General features: G+C 64.1%; 1 protein-coding gene across 8 annotated transcripts in view; it reads right to left on the bottom strand.

The window, feature by feature from the left end:
• Positions 1 to 21,316, bottom strand: part of LOC101557906 (contactin-4) — a 584,043-nt gene that overhangs the window by 15,932 nt on the left and 546,795 nt on the right. For all 8 annotated transcript variants that reach the window (XM_055136085.1, XM_055136079.1, XM_055136080.1 and 5 more), the window contains one exon: positions 711 to 886. In XM_055136085.1, the coding sequence (XP_054992060.1) occupies positions 711 to 886 (176 nt within the window). The remainder of the gene's footprint in view (positions 1 to 710; positions 887 to 21,316) is intronic.

Genomic DNA, 21,316 nt, shown 5'->3' with positions numbered 1-21,316 from the left:
GCCAGGCAGGGTGGGCAGTCCAGACCCAGCCCCAGGGCCGTGGGGGATGGGCAGGCTGGAAGCTCGCTCCCCCTGATGGGACGGGGGTGACCGGGCACAGTGCCCCGGGCAGAGGCCACTCCACACCTGTGGGACGGGGCCTTCGGAACATCGAGCCATTTGGTTTTTATTTTTTTTGGGGGGTCACCCTCGGCGATGCTCAGGGGTTACTCCTGGCTCTGCACTCAGGAATCACTCCTGGCGGTGCTCGGGGGACCCTATGGGATGCTGGGAATTGAACCAGGGTGGGCCGAGTGCAAGGCAAACGCCCTCCCTGCTGTGCTATCGCTCCAGCCCCCCACCCCCCCAGCCATTTGTTTTTGACCACCTGGAGCTACTATGTAACCTAAGACATCTTCCGCCCGATCCAGAGCTGACCCCCAGCCTCAGTGGCCGTGGGCAGCTGTCCCCTGGCGCTCTCCTGGGTCAGGGCCAGGCCGAGGGCAGCAGGGAGTCTGGGCTGGGCTGCAGCCTGGAGCTCCACAGAGCCCGCCTGGCTCTGCTGTGGGGATGGAGATGTCCGACCCCCGCCCCGGGCTTCACGACAAGCCACGCCCCCGGCAGTGCAGGGACTGGGGCTGCAGAGCCCCACGCTCCCGTTTCTCTGGGCGCCTCTCACGGGTGCGCGCGGTCTGCTCGGAGCAGCGGCTGGCTTGGGCGTTAATACTTACCCCCCCGACCCTCTCAAAGTGGTCCCCGTCTCTGTCGAAGTCGATCGGGTGGCCGTTGAAGGACCAAGTGAACACGATGTCCAGCGAGTGGTCGTGGGTGACCTGGCAGGGCAGAACGATGCTCTCGCCCACGGTCACGTCCATGCTGGATGGCGGAACCATCACCCGCGTCGGGTCTGCAGGGAAGCAGAGCGGGAGGAGGTGAGCCGAGAGCCCGAGGAGGTGAGCGCAGAGCGGGTAGAGGTGAGTGCAGAGAGTGGAGGTGAGCACAGAGTGGGAGGAGGTGAGCACAGCGGGAGTGGAGGTGAGCACAGAGTGGGAGGAGGTGAGCACAGAGTGGGTGGAGGTGAGCACAGAGTGGGTGGAGGTGAGCACAGAGTGGGTGGAGGTGAGCACAGAGTGGGTGGAGGTGAGCACAGTGGGAGTGGAGGTGAGCACAGAGTGGGAGGAGGTGAGCACAGAGGGAGTGGAGGTGAGCACAGCGGGAGTGGAGGTGAGCACAGAGGGAGTGGAGGTGAGCACAGCGGGAGTGGAGGTGAGCACAGAGTGGGTGGAGGTGAGCACAGTGGGAGTGGAGGTGAGCACAGAGTGGGTGGAGGTGAGCACAGCGGGAGTGGAGGTGAGCACAGAGTGGGAGGAGGTGAGCACAGCGGGAGTGGAGGTGAGCACAGAGTGGGAGGAGGTGAGCACAGAGTGGGAGGAGGTGAGCACAGAGTGGGAGGAGGTGAGCACAGCAGGAGTGGAGGTGAGCACAGAGTGGGAGGAGGTGAGCACAGAGAGAGAGTACAGATAGCGGGAGGTAAACCCAGTGTGCAGAGGTGAGTGCGGGGCGGGTGCTCAGGGCTCTGCGGTCTGTCCTGAGCACCCCGGAAGCTCTCTGCGTGCTGGGGAAGGGAAAAACAGGGTCCCCGTGAGCACTTCGGAGGAGCCCCGTGTCAGCGGGGAGCACCTTCAACAGACTCGTCTTAGACGCTGTCCTAGCTGGACACGGACGGGCTGGCCTGCCGGTGGAGACAGGTTACAAACTCCAGATCTACACTCAGCCCGGGGGTTCCCTGCGCTGGGACAGACAGACAGAGAGACAGACAGAGAGACGGCACAGGACTCGGGGCCTGGGAAACGAGAGTGTGGGGAGCGACAGGGCGGCAGGCAGGGCGCTTGCGTTCACGCAGCCACCCCGGGCTCCATCCTGGGCACCCCCTGCGGCCCCTGGCCCCAGCAGGAGTGCCCCCGAGTCTGCCAGCTCTGCGCACAGTCGGGAGGGCCCAGTAACTAAGGGGGGGGGGGAAAGAAACTCTGAATTTAGCCAGTTTTCCAGAAGTTTCTGTGTACTAAACCCAACCCAACCAATCAAAGAAAGCAGCACAAAGGGGAAAATCAAAGCGATAAAACAATAAAGAGCATCGATCAGTCCCCTCCCCGGCGCTCGGGCGGGGCGTCACGCTGCGGCTGGAGAGCTATTTATCACATGTTCCTCAGATCAAAATCGCAGTCAGGAATTCTGGAATCTGGGAGGCATTTGATGGGTTTTATTTGAAATGGCCCACACTCAAAACCCTCTTTAAAGAGAATATTTCAAACGGCCTCTCGTCTTTCATCCGAGCCCGGAACGCAAACACCTCGGGTCAGGAGACAGGCATGAATGTCCACGGCGGGGCTGCACGCGGCCAAGAGGGTGACGTGTGTGTGGCTGCCGGGGGCCTCTCGTGGCTGAGGTTGTCCCAGCACACGGTGGGCAGCGGCCTCGCCCAGGCCCGGGCCGCGGGACAGATGGTCACAGGCTCCTCAGGGAGGGGAGGGGGCTGGGCCATCACTTTAGGGTCGTCCTGAGCGAAGGTCTGGGGAGAGACGCGGTGACTTCACGGAGCACGAGTCATTCTGGGCTGGCCCTTGGGGGCGGGTGACAGTGGCGGTGCTCAGGGGCCATCCCCAGGGTCAGCACCGGGTGGCTCCCAGCAGGGGGCTTGGGGCCATGCAGTGCTGGGGGGACCCGGCTTCTCACATGGGGCAAGCACGGGCCCATCAGCGTCTCCTCTGAACTTTCTTCTCACCGCCAGACAGAGATGGAAGCAACACCCCCGCTCAGATCACGTGTCCTGGGGTGACGGTCAGCTAGAGGCGGCCCCACTTTCCTGCAGCTGTCCACGGAGCTCAGACTTTTGTCTTTGTCCCTCCCCTCCCCTGTTGATTTCCTCCCCGCGTGGGACAGGGAGGGGACACTCGCTTTCCTGGTCACCGCCTGCTTCCAGGGTCTTAGCAAACAGACGGGGTTCTCCGCCCCCCACCCCACCCCGGGGGGACCCAGCCCTGGGGGAGGCCAGCGATGCCCACGCTGGTCTGACCGCCTGCCCCCTGGTCACTAGCCGTCCAGAGACCGAGGCTCAGGGAGGGCAGCATTGTGCCCCGAGATGCCAGTGGACACCGCCGGGCTGCAGAGGGGACGGGACAGCTGCTGCCCTACGGGGAGCCTGGCACGTGCCCCGCGGGCCTCTCTGGCGTGAGTCGCAGCGCCCAGCACCAACACGGCCGCCGTGAGAGCCGGGGCCCGCGGTACTCACAGCTCGGCTGCCGAGAGCAGACCCAGGACCAAAGTCGGGGGTGACGGTCAGCAGGGAGGGACGGCAGCTGGCCTCATGCCTCGGCCTGGCCTCCCGCTCGCCCTTCCCACTGCCCCCGGCTGCCCCAGGGCACCTCGGGCGGGCGTGAGTTGGGTGAGGTTTGGTGGAGCCGCCCCCAAGGGTCACGCAGGCACAGTGGCCGAGTGACAGCGGCTGATTCATTGACTCCGCACTGGGCACCGAGTCCTGCTCCCGCTCTGACCGCCAGAATCGATGCAAAGTGAGTGAGTGAGGCAGTGCCCCGGGGAGGGGGGGGGCCGGGCGCGGGGGGACGAGCTCAGGACCTCATCTGCCACTTGGTTTGCTCCAGCTGCCGGCCTGCCCAGGACGCGGACTCCGGTGCTGATGTGCTGCGACGCAGCTCACTTGATTAATTTCCTTACATTTGAATAAAAACACCGGCACAAGTCAACAGCTGCTGTCTGCAAACAAGGCTGTCTCCCCTCCTTTGGTTTCAATTCATCACGGTCAGGATGAGCCTGTTGGTGCCCCGACTTCCGTCTGGAGGCATCCCGGGGGCTACTGTCCCCCCGCTGGCAGCCGGCCCGCCCGCGGGGAACTGCCGCCCCCACTCGATGTGATTCGGCAGCCACCGGGGGCCACGTCCCGCCACTCTGGCGCTCGTGGTGGGCCCTGTGGAGAGGGTGGGCGCGCCGTTCCAGGGGAGGGGTGCTTGCTGGGAGAGAAGCGAGTCCATCCCTGGCACGGCCCGTGCTTCAGAGCACCGCCAGGAGCCGTTCCTGAGCACTGCGGGGGGGGGGGGGGTTCCTCCCAGCAGGGAAATGAGATCCGATCCACCCTAAGGGTCACTCACAACTACTGTGAGTGTCTGTCGGCAGTCAGGCTCTGCGTCCCGACACTTGACACATCCCGACGCGCTGTTGAGGCAGAGCCCTTAGGACTGCAGACTTGAACCTTCCGAGGGTAAGGGGGGCTCCCACGGGGGCCCGGGGACCTCTCCGGGCGATACTCAGCTGACCCGGCCGGCAGGTCCGTGCTGGGGTCTGACGCTGTGGTGGGGGGCCGGGACACCAAGCCCATCCCTGGCGGGGTCTCTCCAGGGCGGCTCTGGGTGGTGCTGGGGTGGGGGCCGGGGTGCTGGAGCGGGGTCCCAGGGCTGTGTCTGGGCTCCCTGGACCCCAGCCCCCTCTGCGCCCCCTTCTCTCCCTTCGCCCCTGGAAGCGGGCCGCCTTCGCTCACGAGCACGATTCTTAGCAGGGACCGTTTCACCAGCCTCAGTAGGTGGTGCCGCCTTTGTATCGATTTTTGAAAGGAGAGTTACAATGTTTCATTCTGGGACACGCCTGGCGGTGCTCCGCGCGCTGGGATCCCTCCTGGCGGTGCCCAGGGGACCCTGTGTGGTGCCAGGATGGACCTGGGGCTGGACACAGCAGGGCCAATGGCCACCCCCTGTCCTCTGTCTCTGGCCTCTTCCGTGGGGAATTTCTGCAGAGCTGGCCCTGGTCTCCTCAGTGACCACAGGCTGAGGGGCTTCTCCAGGGGAGCTGACCACCACAGCCAGGGCGGCTGCACGAAGGGCCCAGCGAGGCCCTGCGGACGGCTCTGGGCTGGCTCTGCGCACGCTCCAGTTTTCAGAGGTGGACGGGCCGGACGCGTCTGCTCCGTGTGTGACATGGGAGAGACCCACTGCCCCGCGGAGGGGAAGCAGCTCACAGTGATCCAGGCCGGGCCATCCTCTCATGAACGGGAACCGAGCCGCGGTAGGAGCCACGGAGACGCTGCCCGCCGCGCCAGGGGAAGTCTGGAACATTCCAGGGTTGCCGGGGCCGGAGCAGCTGCTACAGTGAGTGTGGCCAGGCCGTGTGGTGCCCGACTGTGGTCTGCGGGGCGGGTGCCACGGTCCGGCTGTGGCTCGCCCACGCACCCGGCAGGTTCCGAGACACAGATGCTCACTCTCGACAGAGGCGCCTGCACCTGCTCAAACAGCGTCTTGGGATGAAAGGTTCGGGGCGGGCCGGCGGCATCACCCCGACACCGGCCTCCAAATCTCCACGCCGGGACGAGAAGCCCTGGACGGCCTCCGCGCATCTTCTCTGTTGGGGCATCTGCCCTGCGTTAAACCAGCTGAGTGGGGAGCCCGTGGGGGCTGACCCGTGTCCCGACGACCCCGGTGCTTCCCCCGGCTCAGCTGTCCTCTGTGCTGGCACAGCGCCAGCCCGCTTTGCTGCAGCGAGGGCAGGGTGACCGGCAGAGAGAAGCCATCGAACAAGGAGCCGGCCCTTGTGGGGCCGAGCCACGGGGCCACGCGGAGGGGCTCAGGGGCCCGGGCTCCCTGGATTCATGGTGGGACACGGCACAGCGCCGTGGTCTCGGTTTCACTGACGCCCTGGCACAGCACGCGGGGCCAGCTCTGACCCGGGGACAGACCCAGGCTGGAGCCGTGCGTGAGGAGAGGGGCCCTGACCGGTGCCCCGGACAGCACTGCCCGTGGCCGGCTGTCCGGGCCTGGGGAGGCAGCGAGGCCGGGCTGAGCAGGGACGCCCCCCACACGCCCACAGAGGGTGCCACGCCCCGGCTCCTGGAGCATTCCCCGCAGTGACCCCGGCTGCAGCTGCTGCCCCCAGCATCCAGCACTGCCCAGGCCGCTCCCGGCTGGGGCCACAGTGTCGGCAAGGAGCCCCTGTGTGTCTCTCAGGTGTCACGTGTATGAAGCCGCATCTCCTGCTCTTCCTCCCACCGAGCTCCGGCCGGGGGGCCTTGGCCGCCCCGGGGACTGGGCTTCTTTCTCGAGGGGGGAAAGCCGGAAAGGGGTCGCAGCTGCTTTTGCATAAGAAGCAAAACTCCGCCCCCCTCCTTGTCCTGGAAACCATGGATCCAAACAGACCATTGGAAGCGACAAGGAACCACAGCACAAGGGCAGGCGAGGAGCCGTGCGTGAGGGCGGGCTGTGAGGAAGAGGAGGGAGAAGGACACGGGGGACCCACCCGGGGGTCGGAGGAGCGTTTCCCCCCGTGGAACGGGAGTTTCCCTGCTTGAGAAGGAGGAGCGGCCGGCCTGCGCCCAGCCACTGCCCACCCCTCTCCCCGCTGCGTCCGGCCAGAGGGCCCCTAAGAAGGGGGGGTCTGGGGGCAGCCTTGCACGCCCAGCAGGCACGGCCCTCCGAACACTGCCCCCACGCACCGCACCGCGACCCCGGCCCAGAGAATAAAAAGCCCGTCGGGGCGAGTCTAGCAAGGTCTGTGCTGAGTCAAGGACCCTGAGATCCCTCCGGCCGTGGGCGACAGTCACTCCCCCCAGTGGCTCACGGCCGCAGAGGCGCTGTTCTCCAGCAGGGGGCGCCGCAGGCTCAGAGAAGCGTGTGCTGGCCGCCCTGCTCCTGCCCAGAACCCGCACTCGGGCGCTTCCTGGTGGGGGGAGGCCGGCAGCACCGTCCTGGCGCCTCCCTGGATTTGGGCCCCGAGAGAGGGTCCCGCGTTAGGGGAGGCGCCCGGCTCAGAGACCTGCAGCTCGTGCCGGGGCTGGGACAGGCGAGCTCAGCCCGGGAAGGAGCCTCTGTCCCAGGAGACCCCCCGCCCCCACCCCGGGAGCTGGGAGGGTCGGGGTCCTGGGGCGTGGCTGCTGCTCCCAGGCCCAGGGGGCGCCCCTGAGCGGGCGGGGCGGCCAGAGGCCCTGCACGCTGGCCCAATCTGCCCACAGACAGAAACTTTCCTCTCTGTCCAGACTTGCTGACCCAAAGAGAAAAAAAAAATCAATGTCGGGTCAGAGAGGCGCAGGCAGCTTAATTGAGTTTGTTTTCCGAGCGCGTCTGCAAGGGCTTGGCGTGTTTCACACAGAACAGGAAAACCCAGAGAAACAGCAGAGCACTTAGAGCTGAGATCCCCTCCAGGTAAAGGGCAGTGTGCATGTGCGTGTGTGTGTGTGTGTGTGTGTGCATGCATGTATGTGTGTGTATGTGCGTGTGTGGTGCAGTGGGAGCCACACAGCATCACGTGGGTTCCGGGTGTATGTTGGAGCCTCTTCACTGGTCAGTGGCCTCTGCCCTGGCTCCATCTCTGTCCATCCACTGGCCACAGGAAATGTGCCCCTTGCTACCTCCTCGGGTCTCCCAGCTAGCAGAGGCCCGAGCCCACCCCCTGAAGCTCCTGACCGCCCTTCTCCATGCCCCACAAAGCCCCAGGATCGCGGGCACTGCCGAACTCTAATCCTGTGCCTAAAGGTCCGGCAATGGTCAGAATTAGAGAGCGGCCAGCCACTGCAGAGAGGGATTCAGGAAGGGCCAGTCCACAGCTGTTCAGACAAGGTCATGGTTAGTTACAAAAAGACAACAACTGACTTCCTCCCCCGGAAACCTCTCCGCTGCACAGAAACAAAAACCCCTAGAGGAGGCGTGTGTGTACGTCTGCCTTGTGTGTGCACACGTCTGCCCGCATGTGCATGTCTGCCTAGGTGTGTGCACGTCTGCCTGCGTGTGTACATCTGCCTGTGTGTGTGCACATCTTCTCGTGTGTGCACACGTCTGTCCACATGTGCTCACGTCAGCCTGTGTGTACACGTCTGCCCGCATGTGTGCACGTCTGCCTGCGTGTGTGTGTGCCCTCGTGTGAGTGTCCACCTGTGTGTGCACACCTGCCTGTGTGTGCTTGCCTGCCTGTGTGTGCACGTCTGCCCATGTGTGCACTGGAGCGAGTCCTAACACCTCGACCCTCTCCCGTGTTAGCCGCCTCCTGGACAATCCTCTGGGCCCACAGCCGGGGGTGCAGGAGGAGAGGCACGTGCAGCCGCTTAGCGTGTGCCAGCGCTGTGCCCGTGCCCAGTGCCCAGGGGCTCTCGGGCTGCCCAGCCAAGGAGTGAGCAGAGCCGTGCGGACCTGCGGCCTCAGGGGGACCCCACTCGGGGCGATGGTCACGGGAGGTCCATCCGCCCACTCAGCTCGGAAGACACGCCCACGAATGCCAGGGTGCTTGGGGCTCAGCCCTCCCCCAGGGTGCTTGGGGCTCAGCCCTCCCCCAGCCCCGCAGGTGTCCCCGTCCTCAGCCCTGCAGCTCCCCTGACCCCCGCAAGGCCCATCCAGCTGACCAGGCAGAGAAGGGCCACAGGGGCTCACCTTCTGGCCCCTCCCAGGATGCTACCTCACCACCAGCACAGCCGCTGTGGACCTCCAGACTCGTCCAGCATGCAACACTCCCCACGGCAGCCAGTGGGACACTGGACCCTGTCCCAGGACACGGTGGTCACTCTGTCCCAGGACGCACAGTTATCCTGTCCCAGGACACAGCGGTCACCCTGTCCCAGGACACAGAGGTCACCTTGTCCCAGGATGCATGGTCACCCTGTCCCAGGACGCACGGTCACCCTGTCCCAGGACACAGTGCCCACGCAGTGTGGACAACAGAGACGGGCTCCGAGCTCATTTGCAAGGTGGAACCTACGACTCATTTCTCAGGGAACCTGAGGCCTCTCGGTGACGCCCAGAGGCTGACTCGGGTTTGCTAAAATGATCAGGGGGTCTCAGAGGAAGAGGCTCCGTCAGTACCACAGAGAGCCGGGTTCTCAGAGCTGGCTGCAGCGTCCTGGGCAGACCGTGGGTGCCACGAGGCCACCTGACGTCTCGGGGCTGCAGCTGCTCATCTGCGAGTTGCAAGTGATGGGATTTGTCATCCTCAGACGGCGACAACATTCAAACTGGGTCAACGGGTCTCAACCGTGCAGCCACCAGGCGTGAGACCCCATCATTACCGTCTCTACCGACGCCCAAGGTTTGCCGGTGGGGAAACGGAGGGGGGGGGGAGGCGACATTTAAAGTTTGAGGGTAAGAAGGGGTGACACTCCCAGGGAGAGCCGAGCGTGGAGTGAGTCGCCACCTCGTGACAGCTGTTCCCTGCTTCCTGCAGCCTGGTGGCCATGACAAAGTGGTTTCTGGCTCGAGCATGAGTGCTCAAGCATGGGAGCTTCTGTCCGACGCCAGCTGCTGCCAGCTGCAGCCCGTCCCCGGGCACCGTGGGCAAAGCCTCACCCACACCCTCCGGCTCGCTAGACCGAGAGCCCCGGGGTCTACACCCAGAGGGAAGGAGCTGTCGGAGCCCGCCCACGCGTGGTGGGGGGCCGGGATATTCCCACGGGACCCCTGAGTTCCTTGTTGGGGGCAGGGATGCGCTGGAGGGGGGCAGCTCTCAGCACCGGGTCCAGGGACTCGCGGCCACTCTCCCGCGTGGGGACAGGGTCCTTCTGCTCATGCCCTCGGGAGCCTGGGTGGGCCTGAGGGGCCCAGGAGAGTGCCTGCCTTCACCGGGGGAGGGCTGCCACGGTCAGGTGACCAGGCCACGAGCATCTCCCCTCCTGTTCCTAAGTCGGGGTGGGGGCAGGAAGCGCTGTTGTCAGGCGGACACCCCCCACCCTGACAGTGGACACCGGCGGGTCACTGTCACCAGGCGGGTCGGCTGCTGGCCTGGAGCCTGCGTTTATGATCTCACTAGAGCAGAGGCACCGCGAGGGGGTCAGCGCCGTTACGGTCACTTGGGCTCTCCTGCACCTCGAGGGGTCAGCGCCGTCTTGGTCACTCGGGCCCTCCTGCACCATGAGGGGTCAGCGCCCTCTCGGTCACTCGGGCTCTCCTGCACCTCGAGGGGTAAGCGCCGTCTCGGTCACTCGGGCCCTCCTGCACCATGAGGGGTCAGCGCCCTCTCAGTCACTCGGACCCTCCTGCACCACGAGGGTCCCAGCTCAGGGCTCGCACACCAAACGCTGAAAAATGAGTGAATCCGCCCTTGACCCACCCTCGGCGCCATCTTGCCACATTCAACAGAGAAGAAGCCGGGCGTTCTGGTGAGCAACGCGGCTGGAGAATGCTCCAGACCCGAGACCGGGCCAGCAATACCGGGGATCCAGATGGAGGAGGTACAGCCACCACACCTTCTCCAGATGGAGCCCCGGCGACACTGAGCAGCAACTAACACGGTTCCGGGATGTGGGACTGGGACAGCTCCGAACCGCACGGCCGCTAATGCGGCCGTGAGACCTTTTCTAAAAACTGAAAACATACAATCTTTTAATGGAAAACTAATTATCTAATGCTTCCTTGCTAGTAGGGCTGTCTTTCTTGGGGGAAAACTCCAACAACTATAGTGAGTTTTGTGTTGAAATATGGAATGTAATCAAGGTAAAGAGAAAATGAAGTGAAATTCATCCGTTATACAGTTGGGGGTGGGAGGCGGGGGCGGGGGGTATACTGGGGTTTTTGGTGGTGGAATATGGGCACTGGTGAAGGGATGGTGTTTGAATACGGTATAACTGAGACATAAACCTGAGAACTCTGTAACTTTCCACATGGTGATTCAATAAAAATAAAAAAAAAATAAAGAATGAGTGAATCCCCGCAGCCCGGCCTTGTCCCTGCCCCGTGGCACACAGACTCCTAGAACCCCCGACAGCAAGGACCCTGCGGCGTCCCCGGGCCACACCTCACTGGCGCATGGAGCAGGTCCCCCCCACCCGGGCTCAGCTCACGGGGGACCCGAGGAGTCAATGATCTTGGCCTGATTCTCTATTCGGAGGGAACAGGGCGTGTTGGAGCGATAGGAACCGGCGAGAGTCGAGGCAGGCGGAGGGGGAGGGGGAGCAGGAGCAGTCCTGCGAGACTGAGCACTGAGAGGGGGAGCAGGCTTCCCCGGGGCTCAGCGGCCCAGACACTCACTGTCAAGTGCTCCCGAAGGGCACAGCACCTGGCTGCTGCAGGACCGACCCCCCTCCAGGCACGCTCAGCACCAGAGGAGCCAAAAGACGTGGATTGAAAACACTTGCTGTGAAAGAAACACACGTCCCAGGGTCTGCCACCAGGAGACGAGCTCGCAGGAGCGGCTGGGGCGGAGGCACCGAGACGGGTTCCTGCACCTGGGTCCCACGCAGCGACGTGGGCGTCTCCGGCTTCTCCCCAGGGGCGGGATGGCGACAGACACGTCGGCTCTCCGGGGTGGGTGAGCGCAAGGGAAGAACCCACGGCCAGGCACACGCGAGGGCCCAGAGGCTACGGGGGTCCAGCAGGACAGGCTGCGGCCACGCTCCCTTGGGCCTGACCAGTGAAGGCCCCTGCGTGCCCGCACCGCCCGCCGGATTCTGTGGAGACTTTAAACAAATCCTGAATAAAAAGGGATTTGGAGGGGTCCAGTCTGAGGACAGACGCCTGGGCTGGGCAGGCCCTGAGGGCGGCCGGCCAGCGTCTGGCCGCAGGGAGCAGCTCCCACACACAGCTGTGGCCGAGACTGAGCACTGGTGGCAGGAGGAGCCCGGGCAGGCAGATCAGCTGCCCCCCGGAGGACGGGGTGGGTGGGACAGTCCCTGGCGGCATCTCGAGGGTTACTGTCATCCGTCTCTGCTCACGCCTTCCTCACCACCAGCATCCCACGGTCCCGGGATGGCCACACCCCCACCTGGTCGTCCCCTTCATGGTCACTTGCCCCCCTGCCCCCACCATCATTGCTGTGTCAGGGTCAGCGTCACACCACCACGGCCATCACCTTCACCGCCACCACCATCATGGTCCTCCCCTCCCCACCAATGTCACCAGTAGGAACAGCAGCACCGTCACCACCACAGTCACGGCCATGGCCGCCACCACCATCGCCACCATCACTGGGATCACTGGGATCATGGTCACATCACGGGCTGTACCACACCACCACCGTGATCTTTACCATCACCACTGACATCAGCACCCCCTCCCCACTGTAGCAGCAGCACCATTCCCATCACCATCATCATCATCACTGTCATCATTACCATCATCACCATCACCATCATCATCATCACCATCATCACCATCATCTTCATCACCATCACGTCATCATCACCATCACCATCATCACCATCATCACCATCATCTTTTTTTTTTTTTCGCTTTTTGGGTCACACCTGGCGATGCACAGGGGTTACTCCTGGCTCTTCACTCAGGAATTACCCCTGGCGATGCTCAGGGGACCATGTGGGATGCTGGGATTCGAACCCGGGTCAGCCGCGTGCAAGGCAAACGCCCTACCTGCTGTGCTATTCCTCCAGCTCCATCACCATCATCTTTATCACCATCACCATCATCATCATCATCATCATCATCACCATCATCATCACCATCATCATCACCATCACCATCATCATTATCACCATTATCACCATCATCTTCATTACCATCACTGTCATCATCACCATCATTATCACCATCATCATCATCACCATCATCGCCACCATCATCACCATCACCACTATCACCATCATCACCATCATCACCACCATCACCAGCATCACCATCACCACCACCACCACCACCACTGCCATCATCACCACCATCATCATCACCATCACCACCATTATCACCATCATCATCACCATCCTCATCCTCCCCCCCCACCGTGGCACCATCACCACCATCCTCCTCTTCCCCCACCCCCCTGTAGCAGCATTCCCACCACCGCCGGCATCGGCACTCACTGCCACCATCAGGTCATCCTCGCTGAGCTCATCTGTGCTCCACCCAGACCCAAGCTCCGGGAGCTCCACTTCCAGGAAAGAGCTTTCTCAGGGGCACAAATGTCTGGAGTGGGGGGCCCCACTTGAGCCGCGAGGAGCATGCCGTGTGCATCTCTAGAGCTGCCCTGGATCTCGTAAGCTCCCACAGAAGCGGCCTAAGCTTTCCACAGAAGCCAAGGCGGGAGCAACGTCTCAGCTACCGAGACGATCACAGATGCTGAGAACGCTGCTGGTGGAGGCGCCCCCAGGAGACCACCTTGGGCCCAGCACCCCCCTGCCAGCACCGGGCACCAGCGCCCGGACACACAGCACAGGTGCCCCCTCAGGAGACCACCTTGGGCCCAGCACCCCCCTGCCAGCACCGGGCACCAGCGCCCGGACACACAGCACAGGTGCCGGGCAGCACACCAAGTTCGCACCCGATTCCCGGGACGACGTCGAGTCGGGATTATCGCGCTTGCTCTACCCACGTCCCGGGACCCCCATTAGCTCCGCGGACATCAGCAGGCACTGTGAAAAATGCTGAAGACAGGACAATATGACCCTGCGCTGGGGAGATTAATAACCGGTGCATAACCAAACCGGCTCGCTGATCGTTTGCCATGCTGATTTCTACAGTTCTCCGAATGGATTATGCGAGTAGTTTATGGGGCGTAGCCAGAGATGCACTTTGTCAGGGGACATGAAAGGTCTGCGCGAGCTTACTCAGGGCTAAGACCCGGCCCGTCAGAAAGCCTCCCCCTCCCCTCTCTTTTAGTTTGGGTTCTGCAGAGGCCAGAAATCACGGTAGGTCCGAGACCTGCTCCTGAGGGGGTTCGGGAATCATCACTGCCTCGAGTCTCCCCGGGAGCACGCTGGGCTGGTGCGGGAGCACGCTGGGCTGGTGCGGGAGCACGGGGAGGAACTGAGGGCACCGAGGGGCCCCGCTCTGCAGCCACCAGAGACCCGGCTCTGGCAGATGGCCAGTGAGCAGAGGCCCCAGTGACTCACGGGGTCCGCAGCCTTGGCCACACACCTGGCGGGCCCGTCACAGCGCCGCCCGAGTAATTATGCGCGGCTGCTGCAGGACAGGGCATGAGGGAGCTGGGGAACCGCACCGTCGCAGGGCTGAGCGCACTCGGGGTCTGGGCTTCAGAGCTGGCCCGGAAGGAACTGCACACTCTGAGATGTTGTTAGAAGAACAGAAACACAAAAGCAACCAGAAAATGCCACGATTGTGTCAGGCACCGCCCTTGCTGTTCCCAGAAGGCAGCTGGCTGCCACCACCCCACTCCGTGGAAGCCAAGTGTGGGCCCGGCGGGAGGGAGCGGGCGCGAGCAGGGGAGAGGAAGGCCCAGACCCCCAGCTGGCCCTGGGGAGCAGGGAGCCAGCCACCGGCTAGTCGGGAACCCCCAAGGGTGTGGGCTGTGGTGCAGGAAGCGCTGAGATTGGGGGGTGAGTTTGGGGGGTGCTGCACTGGGGGTGCCCTCCCGCCTCTGCCCTGACTGGGCCCTCAGTGGCTTCCAGTGAGGGGTCTCGGGCAGGAGTGAGGAGCGGGGTGGGGGGCCCGGATGTGGAAAACACGGGAAGGGCAGGGTTGGCTAGGATGGGCGATGGCCCCCAGACTGTGTGAGGCACAGGAAAGGAAGTGGGGAGCAGGGGGGAAGGGGTGAGGTCCAGGGACAGATCCCGTGTAGGGGTGAGGCACCCAGGGCCCCAAGAATGCTGGCGAAGCCCCCCCAGGCCTTCCCAAATCCCCACGAGACAGGAGCAGAGAAGTCGGCAGACGGATGCTGAGAGCTCAGAGACCACGAGAGGCGCCTGGTGGGGAGGGTCAGGGGCCCGTCCGTGCTGCCTCGGACAGGGGTCACGGCCCACGGTGGGCAGGTGGGCTGGTCCGAGCAGGGTCCTGGCAGGCAGGGGCGAGGTAGGTGGCCTAAAGCTGGGCGTTTGGACTCTGCCCCGTGGGAGACGGTCCCGGCAGTGGGAGAGCCGGGCAGGGGTGCCGCAGGGTTTCCACCGTCGGGAGATGGGCGCAAACCAGCACCAACGCAGAAGGCCAAGGCCGGAGGGACCCGCTGCTGAACCCCCGTCACCACCCACAGGGGTCCCGTAACTCAGTGTGGGGGTCCTGCACCGTCTGACTGCAGCAAACGTTTCTGCACTTGCAATGACCAAAACCAAACTCAAACCACATTCTCGGTCCCCAGACCCCAGGGCATTTCTCAGCGAGGGACACGCCTGGGGGTGGCCGAGGGGTCAGATCGGCCCTGGGGCACACAGGTGGGCCCGGCCCCTCCTGATCCTGTTGTGGAGCTGCAGACAGGGACCCCCGAGAGAGGCAGGCACCGCCCCCCCACCCCGACTGGAACCTGCTCAGCTTCCAGAGGGGACGGTCGCCACAGGCAGGGTCTGCCCGATGCCCGGGGGCCCCCACCTCCCTCAGACGCCCTCCGAGCACTGCCTTGCGCTGTCCTTGTCCCACCCTCACCTCTGCCTGTTCTCCTGCCCAGCATAACCCAGGCGGGGGGACCCGGCCCGTCCTGCACGCCAGCCCTTCCCGGGGCCCGGAGGAGCCGCCTCAGCCCCGCCCTGAGCGGCTGTGGGTCCGAGTGTCACGGCTGTGGGAAGGAAGCGCCCGGCCACCGCAGCCCTCGCAGGGTCAGAGTCGGGGGAGGCCCCAGGCCCAGCAGCCCACCTGGCCGGCCCAGGGAGCCTGGCTTTGTCACACTCCCTCCCCTCCGCTGGCGGCCCCGGGCACAGAGCAGCCCCCGCCGCTGTCTCTCCTAGCTGGGACCCGCCAGAGAGGGGGCCACTGTCCAAGCCCCCGCTGCCATCAGCCAGGTGAGCCGCCTGCTGGCCGGCGCCCCTAGCCGGGACCCCCGGCGCGTGCGGCTGAAAGGTGCTGCTGTCTCAAGCCCAGACAAGCCCCAGCGGCAGACGCTCACGGGGAAGGTCGATCAGAGACGTGGGGTGAGCACTGCGCGCGGGTAAGGACCAGGCGCGAGGGGCTGCTGGCACGAGCAGGGCCGGGCGGGCAGTGGCTGGGCCTGCTGCGGGCAGGCTGCGGCCAGCAGAGGCTCCGAGAGGCCTCGCCCTCCTGCCCCTCCGACGAGCCCCGGCCTGCAGGGCGCGGGATCTGGACGGCGGCGGCCAGTGCCCAGACCCAGCTCCTGGCACGCAGCAGGACGCCCGGAGGACAACAGGGAACCCGCGGGGACTCAGGCAGGACTTGCCACGGGGGAGGGAAGCGGGTACCTGGACCCCTGCCCGGGACCCAGCCTGCCCAGGCCTGCGGCAGGCTCAGGACGCCAGCTGCCACCTGGGGCCTGTGTTTGTCACGTCACTGTCCCTGCTCTGCAGCCCTGATGGTGCGGGCCGGGCAGGGGCGGGGGACTGCTGACTCCTGACTCCGATGATTGGGAGGGAGGAGCTAGGGGAGCACCACTGACTCTGATGATGGGGAGGGAGGAGGGAGGGGAGCACGGCTGGCCCTGATGGTGGGTAGGGAGGAGGGAGGGGAGCACAGCTGGCCCTGATGATGAGGAGAGAGTAGGGAGGGAGCACGGCTGGCCCTGATGATGGGGAGGGAGGAGCTAGGGGAGCACCACTGACTCTGATGATGGGGAGGGAGGAGGGAGGGGAGCACGGCTGGCCCTGATGATGAGGAGAGAGTAGGGAGGGAGCACGGCTGGCCCTGATGGTGGGTAGGGAGGAGGGAGGGGAGCACAGCTGGCCCTGATGATGAGGAGAGAGTAGGGAGGGGAGCACAGCTGGCCCTGATGATGGGGAGGGAGGAGCTAGGGGAGCACCACTGACTCTGATGATGGGGAGGGAGGAGGGAGGGGAGCACGGCTGGCCCTGATGGTGGGTAGGGAGGAGGGAGGGGAGCACAGCTGGCCCTGATGATGGGGAGAGAGTAGGGAGGGGAGCACGGCTGGCTCTGATGATGAGGAGGGAGGAGTGAGGGGAGCACAGATGGCCCTGATGATGAGGGAGGAGGGAGGGGAGCACAGATGGCCCTGATGATGGGGAGGGAGGAGTGAGGGGAGCACGGCTGGCCCAGATGTTGGGGAGGAAGGAGGGAGGGGAGCACGGCTGGTCCAGATGATGGGGAGGGAGGAGCTAGGGGAGCATCATTGACTCTGATGATGGGTAGGGAGGAGTGAGGGGAGCATTGCTGGCCCTGATGATGAGGAGGGAGGAGTGAGGGGAGCACGGATGGCCCTGATGATGGGGAGGGAGGAGTGAGGGGAGCATTGCTGGCCCTGATGGTGGGTAGGGAGGAGGGAGGGGAGCATCACTGGCCCTGATGATGAGGAGGGAGGAGTGAGGGGAGCACCACTGACTGATGATGGGGAGGGAGGAGTGAGGGGAGTACCACTGACTGATGATGGGGAGGGAGGAGGGAGGGGAGCATTGCTGACTCTGATGATGGGGAGGGAGGAGGGAGGGGAGCACGGCTGGCCCAGATGATGGGGAGGGAGGGGAGCATGCCTGGCCCTGATGGGGCCCAGGCGTGGGGAGTGCTCAGCTCCCCGGGGGCGTGGCGTGTCAGGCTCGGCTCAGAGCCTCGTGTTCTGGCTTCCTCACGGGGCCCTTCTCATTGGCTGATTTCGGAATCAGCCGGGAGAGCAGGTGCCTATGACCCACGGAGCTAGGGCGTGCGGAGAGACCCAGTGGCGTCCACACAGGGGCTTCGTGTCCTTCCTGGCTGGCCCCTGCGGCCCCTCCGTCCCACCTGACAAGTTCCCTTGTGGAGGTGACGATGCCGGGATTCGTGTGGCCGCTCGGCACAGCCTGTGTCACATGCCTGCAAGCTGGAGGGGGGCGGGGACAGGTGGGCAGGGTGGGACGCGGCAGGGCGTGGCCGTCCCCCCACCCGGTCACCAGGCTTGAGCCCCCACAGACCCCACGGAGCTGCAGGAATGCGACTCACGGGCCCGGAACGGTGACCCCCAGGATGCACCCGGCCCGGGGTCAAACAGCGCCTGGATTCCCGAGTGTCCCGGCCCTTCTCTCCCCGAGGTGCAGGCTAGACCACGGTTCCCTTCCCCCGACACTGAGCAGAACCACACGCTCGACCCGCGCCCCCTGCCCACCGCCTGTGGGGCAGAGGGTCCGAGTGTCGGGCTCTGCCCTTCCAGACGCTTGTTCCCAGGCAGGGCTCAGGCTGCCAGGCCCGGTCTCCTCCAGCGACCACGGCCAGCGCTGGCCTCTGCACCAGTTGACGGGCATTGGTGCCTGTGGCCCGTGGGTGCCCCCGTACAGCTGCTCTGATACCCGGCACGGGGAGGGGCGCCCGGACACCCCAGGCACCCACCCGGCAGATTTGCCGTCCAGAGCCCAGAAAGGCTCTCGGGCTCCGAGTCCAGGCGGCGGCTGGTGTCTTCTTGGGGGTGTGGACACCCCAAAGCCTGGGGCCGTGTCCATGGGACTGGTCCCAGGGAGCCCTGAACCCCACTTGCTCCCCGTCATGGGCGGACAGTGACCAACCTGCCCACACCCCTTAATTGGTCATATCTCTGTCTCTGTCTCTCTCTCACTTTCTCTCTCACTCTCTCTCTCTGTCTCTCTGTTTCTCTCTCTCTGTCTCTCTCTGTCTGTCTCTCTCTTTCTCTCTCACTCTCTCTGTCTCTGTCTGTCTCTCTCTCTGTCTCTCTCTGTCTCTGTCTCTCTCTCTGAGTCTCTCTCTGTCTCTGTCTCTCTCTCTGTTCTCTCTCTCTCTCTCGTTCAAGGAGCCGACTCTAAGCACGTCTGCACGTGAGGAACCACCTCTGGGCACGCTGCCTGACAGGGTCTGAAGAGGGTCTCAAGACTACTGAGTCCTGCACTGGGAAACGAAGGAGCTTTCTACTCCAAGGAAGGGGACCGCCTTCTCCATCACAGGCTGGACGGACGGAGACCCCCTTGTTCCTCACACATCGGATCGAGACCGCCTTCTCCATCACAGGCCGGAAGGGAACCGCCTTACCCATCATGCACCAGGAGAGTCTCAGTCACATTGTCCAAGACCTTTCCTTTGTCGGCAGACGCAGACCTGGGGCCTGGGGGTGTGGGTCCCGGGGCCAGTGCAGACCCGGGCAGCCCCCTGCACCCGCCCCTGCCCCCTGCAGGCGCCCGCAGGCTGGTATGCAGGGGAGAGCCTCTGCCCGTGGCTTCCTCGCTGCCCCGGGACACTCAGGCTGGCCCTGACCTTGACCTTGCACCCCCGCAGGCTGCCAGGGACCCCACCAAGACACGGGGGTCGGGGCGGGTAGCAACAAGCTTCATGGTTCACGGCTTTTCCTCCTGCACAGAATGTTCCAGAAAGCTGCCTCACAAACGAGCTTGGGGGCATAAGGCCGTGCCGGTTTCCTGGGGCTGAAGCGATGAGCAGAGACTGCAGTGGAGGGCGGCGAGGAGGGTCGTCTGTGCGCCCCGCGAACACGCTCCTGGACGGGCCGAGGAGAGAGGGGCCCCGGCCGAGGCCTGCTTCTGACCTGTCCCAGACAGTGACCGCTGCCCGCTTGTCCTCATGAGCACAGCTGCCCCCGAGAAGCCCCGTCCGTCCAGACACTGGCATCACTGTCGCTGCCGAGCATACGGAAGGCCAGACACACCCCCTTTCCAGTGCTCGGCGCGGGGGACGGCCCTGGGGACAAGCACGGGCGCTGCCCAGTGGAAGGCGCAGCCCCTCGGAGGCTTCGGCAAAGCTGGACGGAGGAGGCTACCCAGCGGGCACTGCAGCTGTGGGCACAGGTGACCCGGCTCCGCCAGAGTCCGAGTGAACGGATGAGAAAAGACACAAGCACACGGGAAAGGCCGCGCCCCTCCCAGCGCCCCAACCTCACCTCACGCCCCGGTGATGCCCGGGCCCCAGAAACGTGTCCCACCTGGTCTTTGGTGCTGGACGCCCTCCCACCATCCCTGTCTGTCTCCGGACACGGGCCATGCCGTGGCCTTCCCGCTCTCTGCCAGCCCCTTCTCAGACCTGGCTCGCCTCAGTTTCCCCAGCTGTGCGCCCGGCATCTCCGGCCTCCCCTGTGTCTGTTTCCTGATTCTCTGTCAGCCTCTCAGTGCCGCTCGCTGGGGTGCATCTCCGTCTTCTTTCAGACCCCCCCCCCCCCCCCCGGTCAGTCACTGACGGGACCTGTTTGAAGCCACAGCCCTCCCCGGGCTCTGGGATATTCACATGTCCCTTGAAAACGCCTCTGTGACCTTGGGCTTAAACGCGTGTCTTCTCCCTGTTGCCCGGATACTAATCATTCAGCTCACGTGAGACCAGAAATCCAGCTCGGTGTCCCTGGGTACCACGCGGCCAGATCAGAGACTGCACGCGGGACAGCAAAGTGGCGGTGGGGGGGGGGGGCTCTGCAGCTCCGGGGAGACCTTTGCCAACACGCTGACTGCTCTCTGCTCATTTCCGGCCCGCCCACCACGCTACCACCCCCACCCCCCACCCACCCGCCTTCCAGGAGCTTGGCAGGTGCTGTGACGGTGACAGTGACGGGACGAGGCTAATCGCTATTTCCTGTTACAAACCCACATCAGTGGGAAGATGTTAGTGAGGGAATTATTATAAAACTGCACTGAGATAAGGTACATATGAGACTATTATTAATAGAATTATAAGCCACAGAATCTTTTTTTGTCTTCTTTTTGGGTCACACCCGGCCATGCTCAGGGGTTACTCCTGGCTCTGCACTCAGGAATCACTCCTGGCAGTGCTCAGGGGACCCTATGGGATGCTGGGAATCGAACCTGGATCGGTCGCGTGCAAGGCAAACGCCCTCCCCGCTGTGCTATCGCTCCAGCCCCAAGCCATAGAATCTTAATAAATTTTTTTTAAAAAACTGCACAGAGAATGTGATTCCCCAGGTTTGAGGACAAGCTCACAGATGTGAACACATACACAGACGCAAACATACCGACGTGGGCCTGCACGGAATCCTGGGGGATTCGAGTGCACAATCTGATCGACGGTCACTGCTCTCCCGAGGAGTTCTACGACGACTGTAGGTTCTAACAGGATTTTTGCAGCTCTCTGTAGAGACAATCATCTGTGTCCCGCCAGAGTCCCCCTAGAAGATGTGAAACTACAAGATCTGTGGGACCCCCGGTGGCTGGGCCCCGCCCGCACTCATGGGAGGGAAAACCCAGTGTCAGGGCCCTGCGGTGGGTGCCCAGGCCCCCCCGGCCTCTGCTTCCTGACCCGGCCCGCATCTTTCTTGGTGGCTCATCTTTAGCTTCTGTTTAGTGCCACCTCTGCCCTCCTGGCTTGCCACCCTGAGCCGGTCACTCACAGTCTGGCCGACCGGCAGTTCTGTCCCACCTTCAGCCAGTTCCCAGCTCTGCCAAGGGCCGCACAAAGGACAGGCCACGTGACCCTTCCGGAGGGACGGGGGAGCGGATCAGAGGTGGGACCGGTCACTAACTCGCTGGATCCTGGTGCCTCTGCGGCTAATCCAGGGCCCGTCCCCGGGGGGCTGCCCCTCGGATGCCCACCCGATCAGGTGTGGAGATCTTGGGGGAGGGGCGGGCGGCCTCCACTGC

Source organism: Sorex araneus, chromosome 4, assembly GCF_027595985.1.
Source record: "Sorex araneus isolate mSorAra2 chromosome 4, mSorAra2.pri, whole genome shotgun sequence".
Lineage (NCBI taxonomy): Eukaryota > Metazoa > Chordata > Mammalia > Eulipotyphla > Soricidae > Sorex > Sorex araneus.
This window is presented reverse-complemented; position numbering and strand designations above follow the sequence as displayed.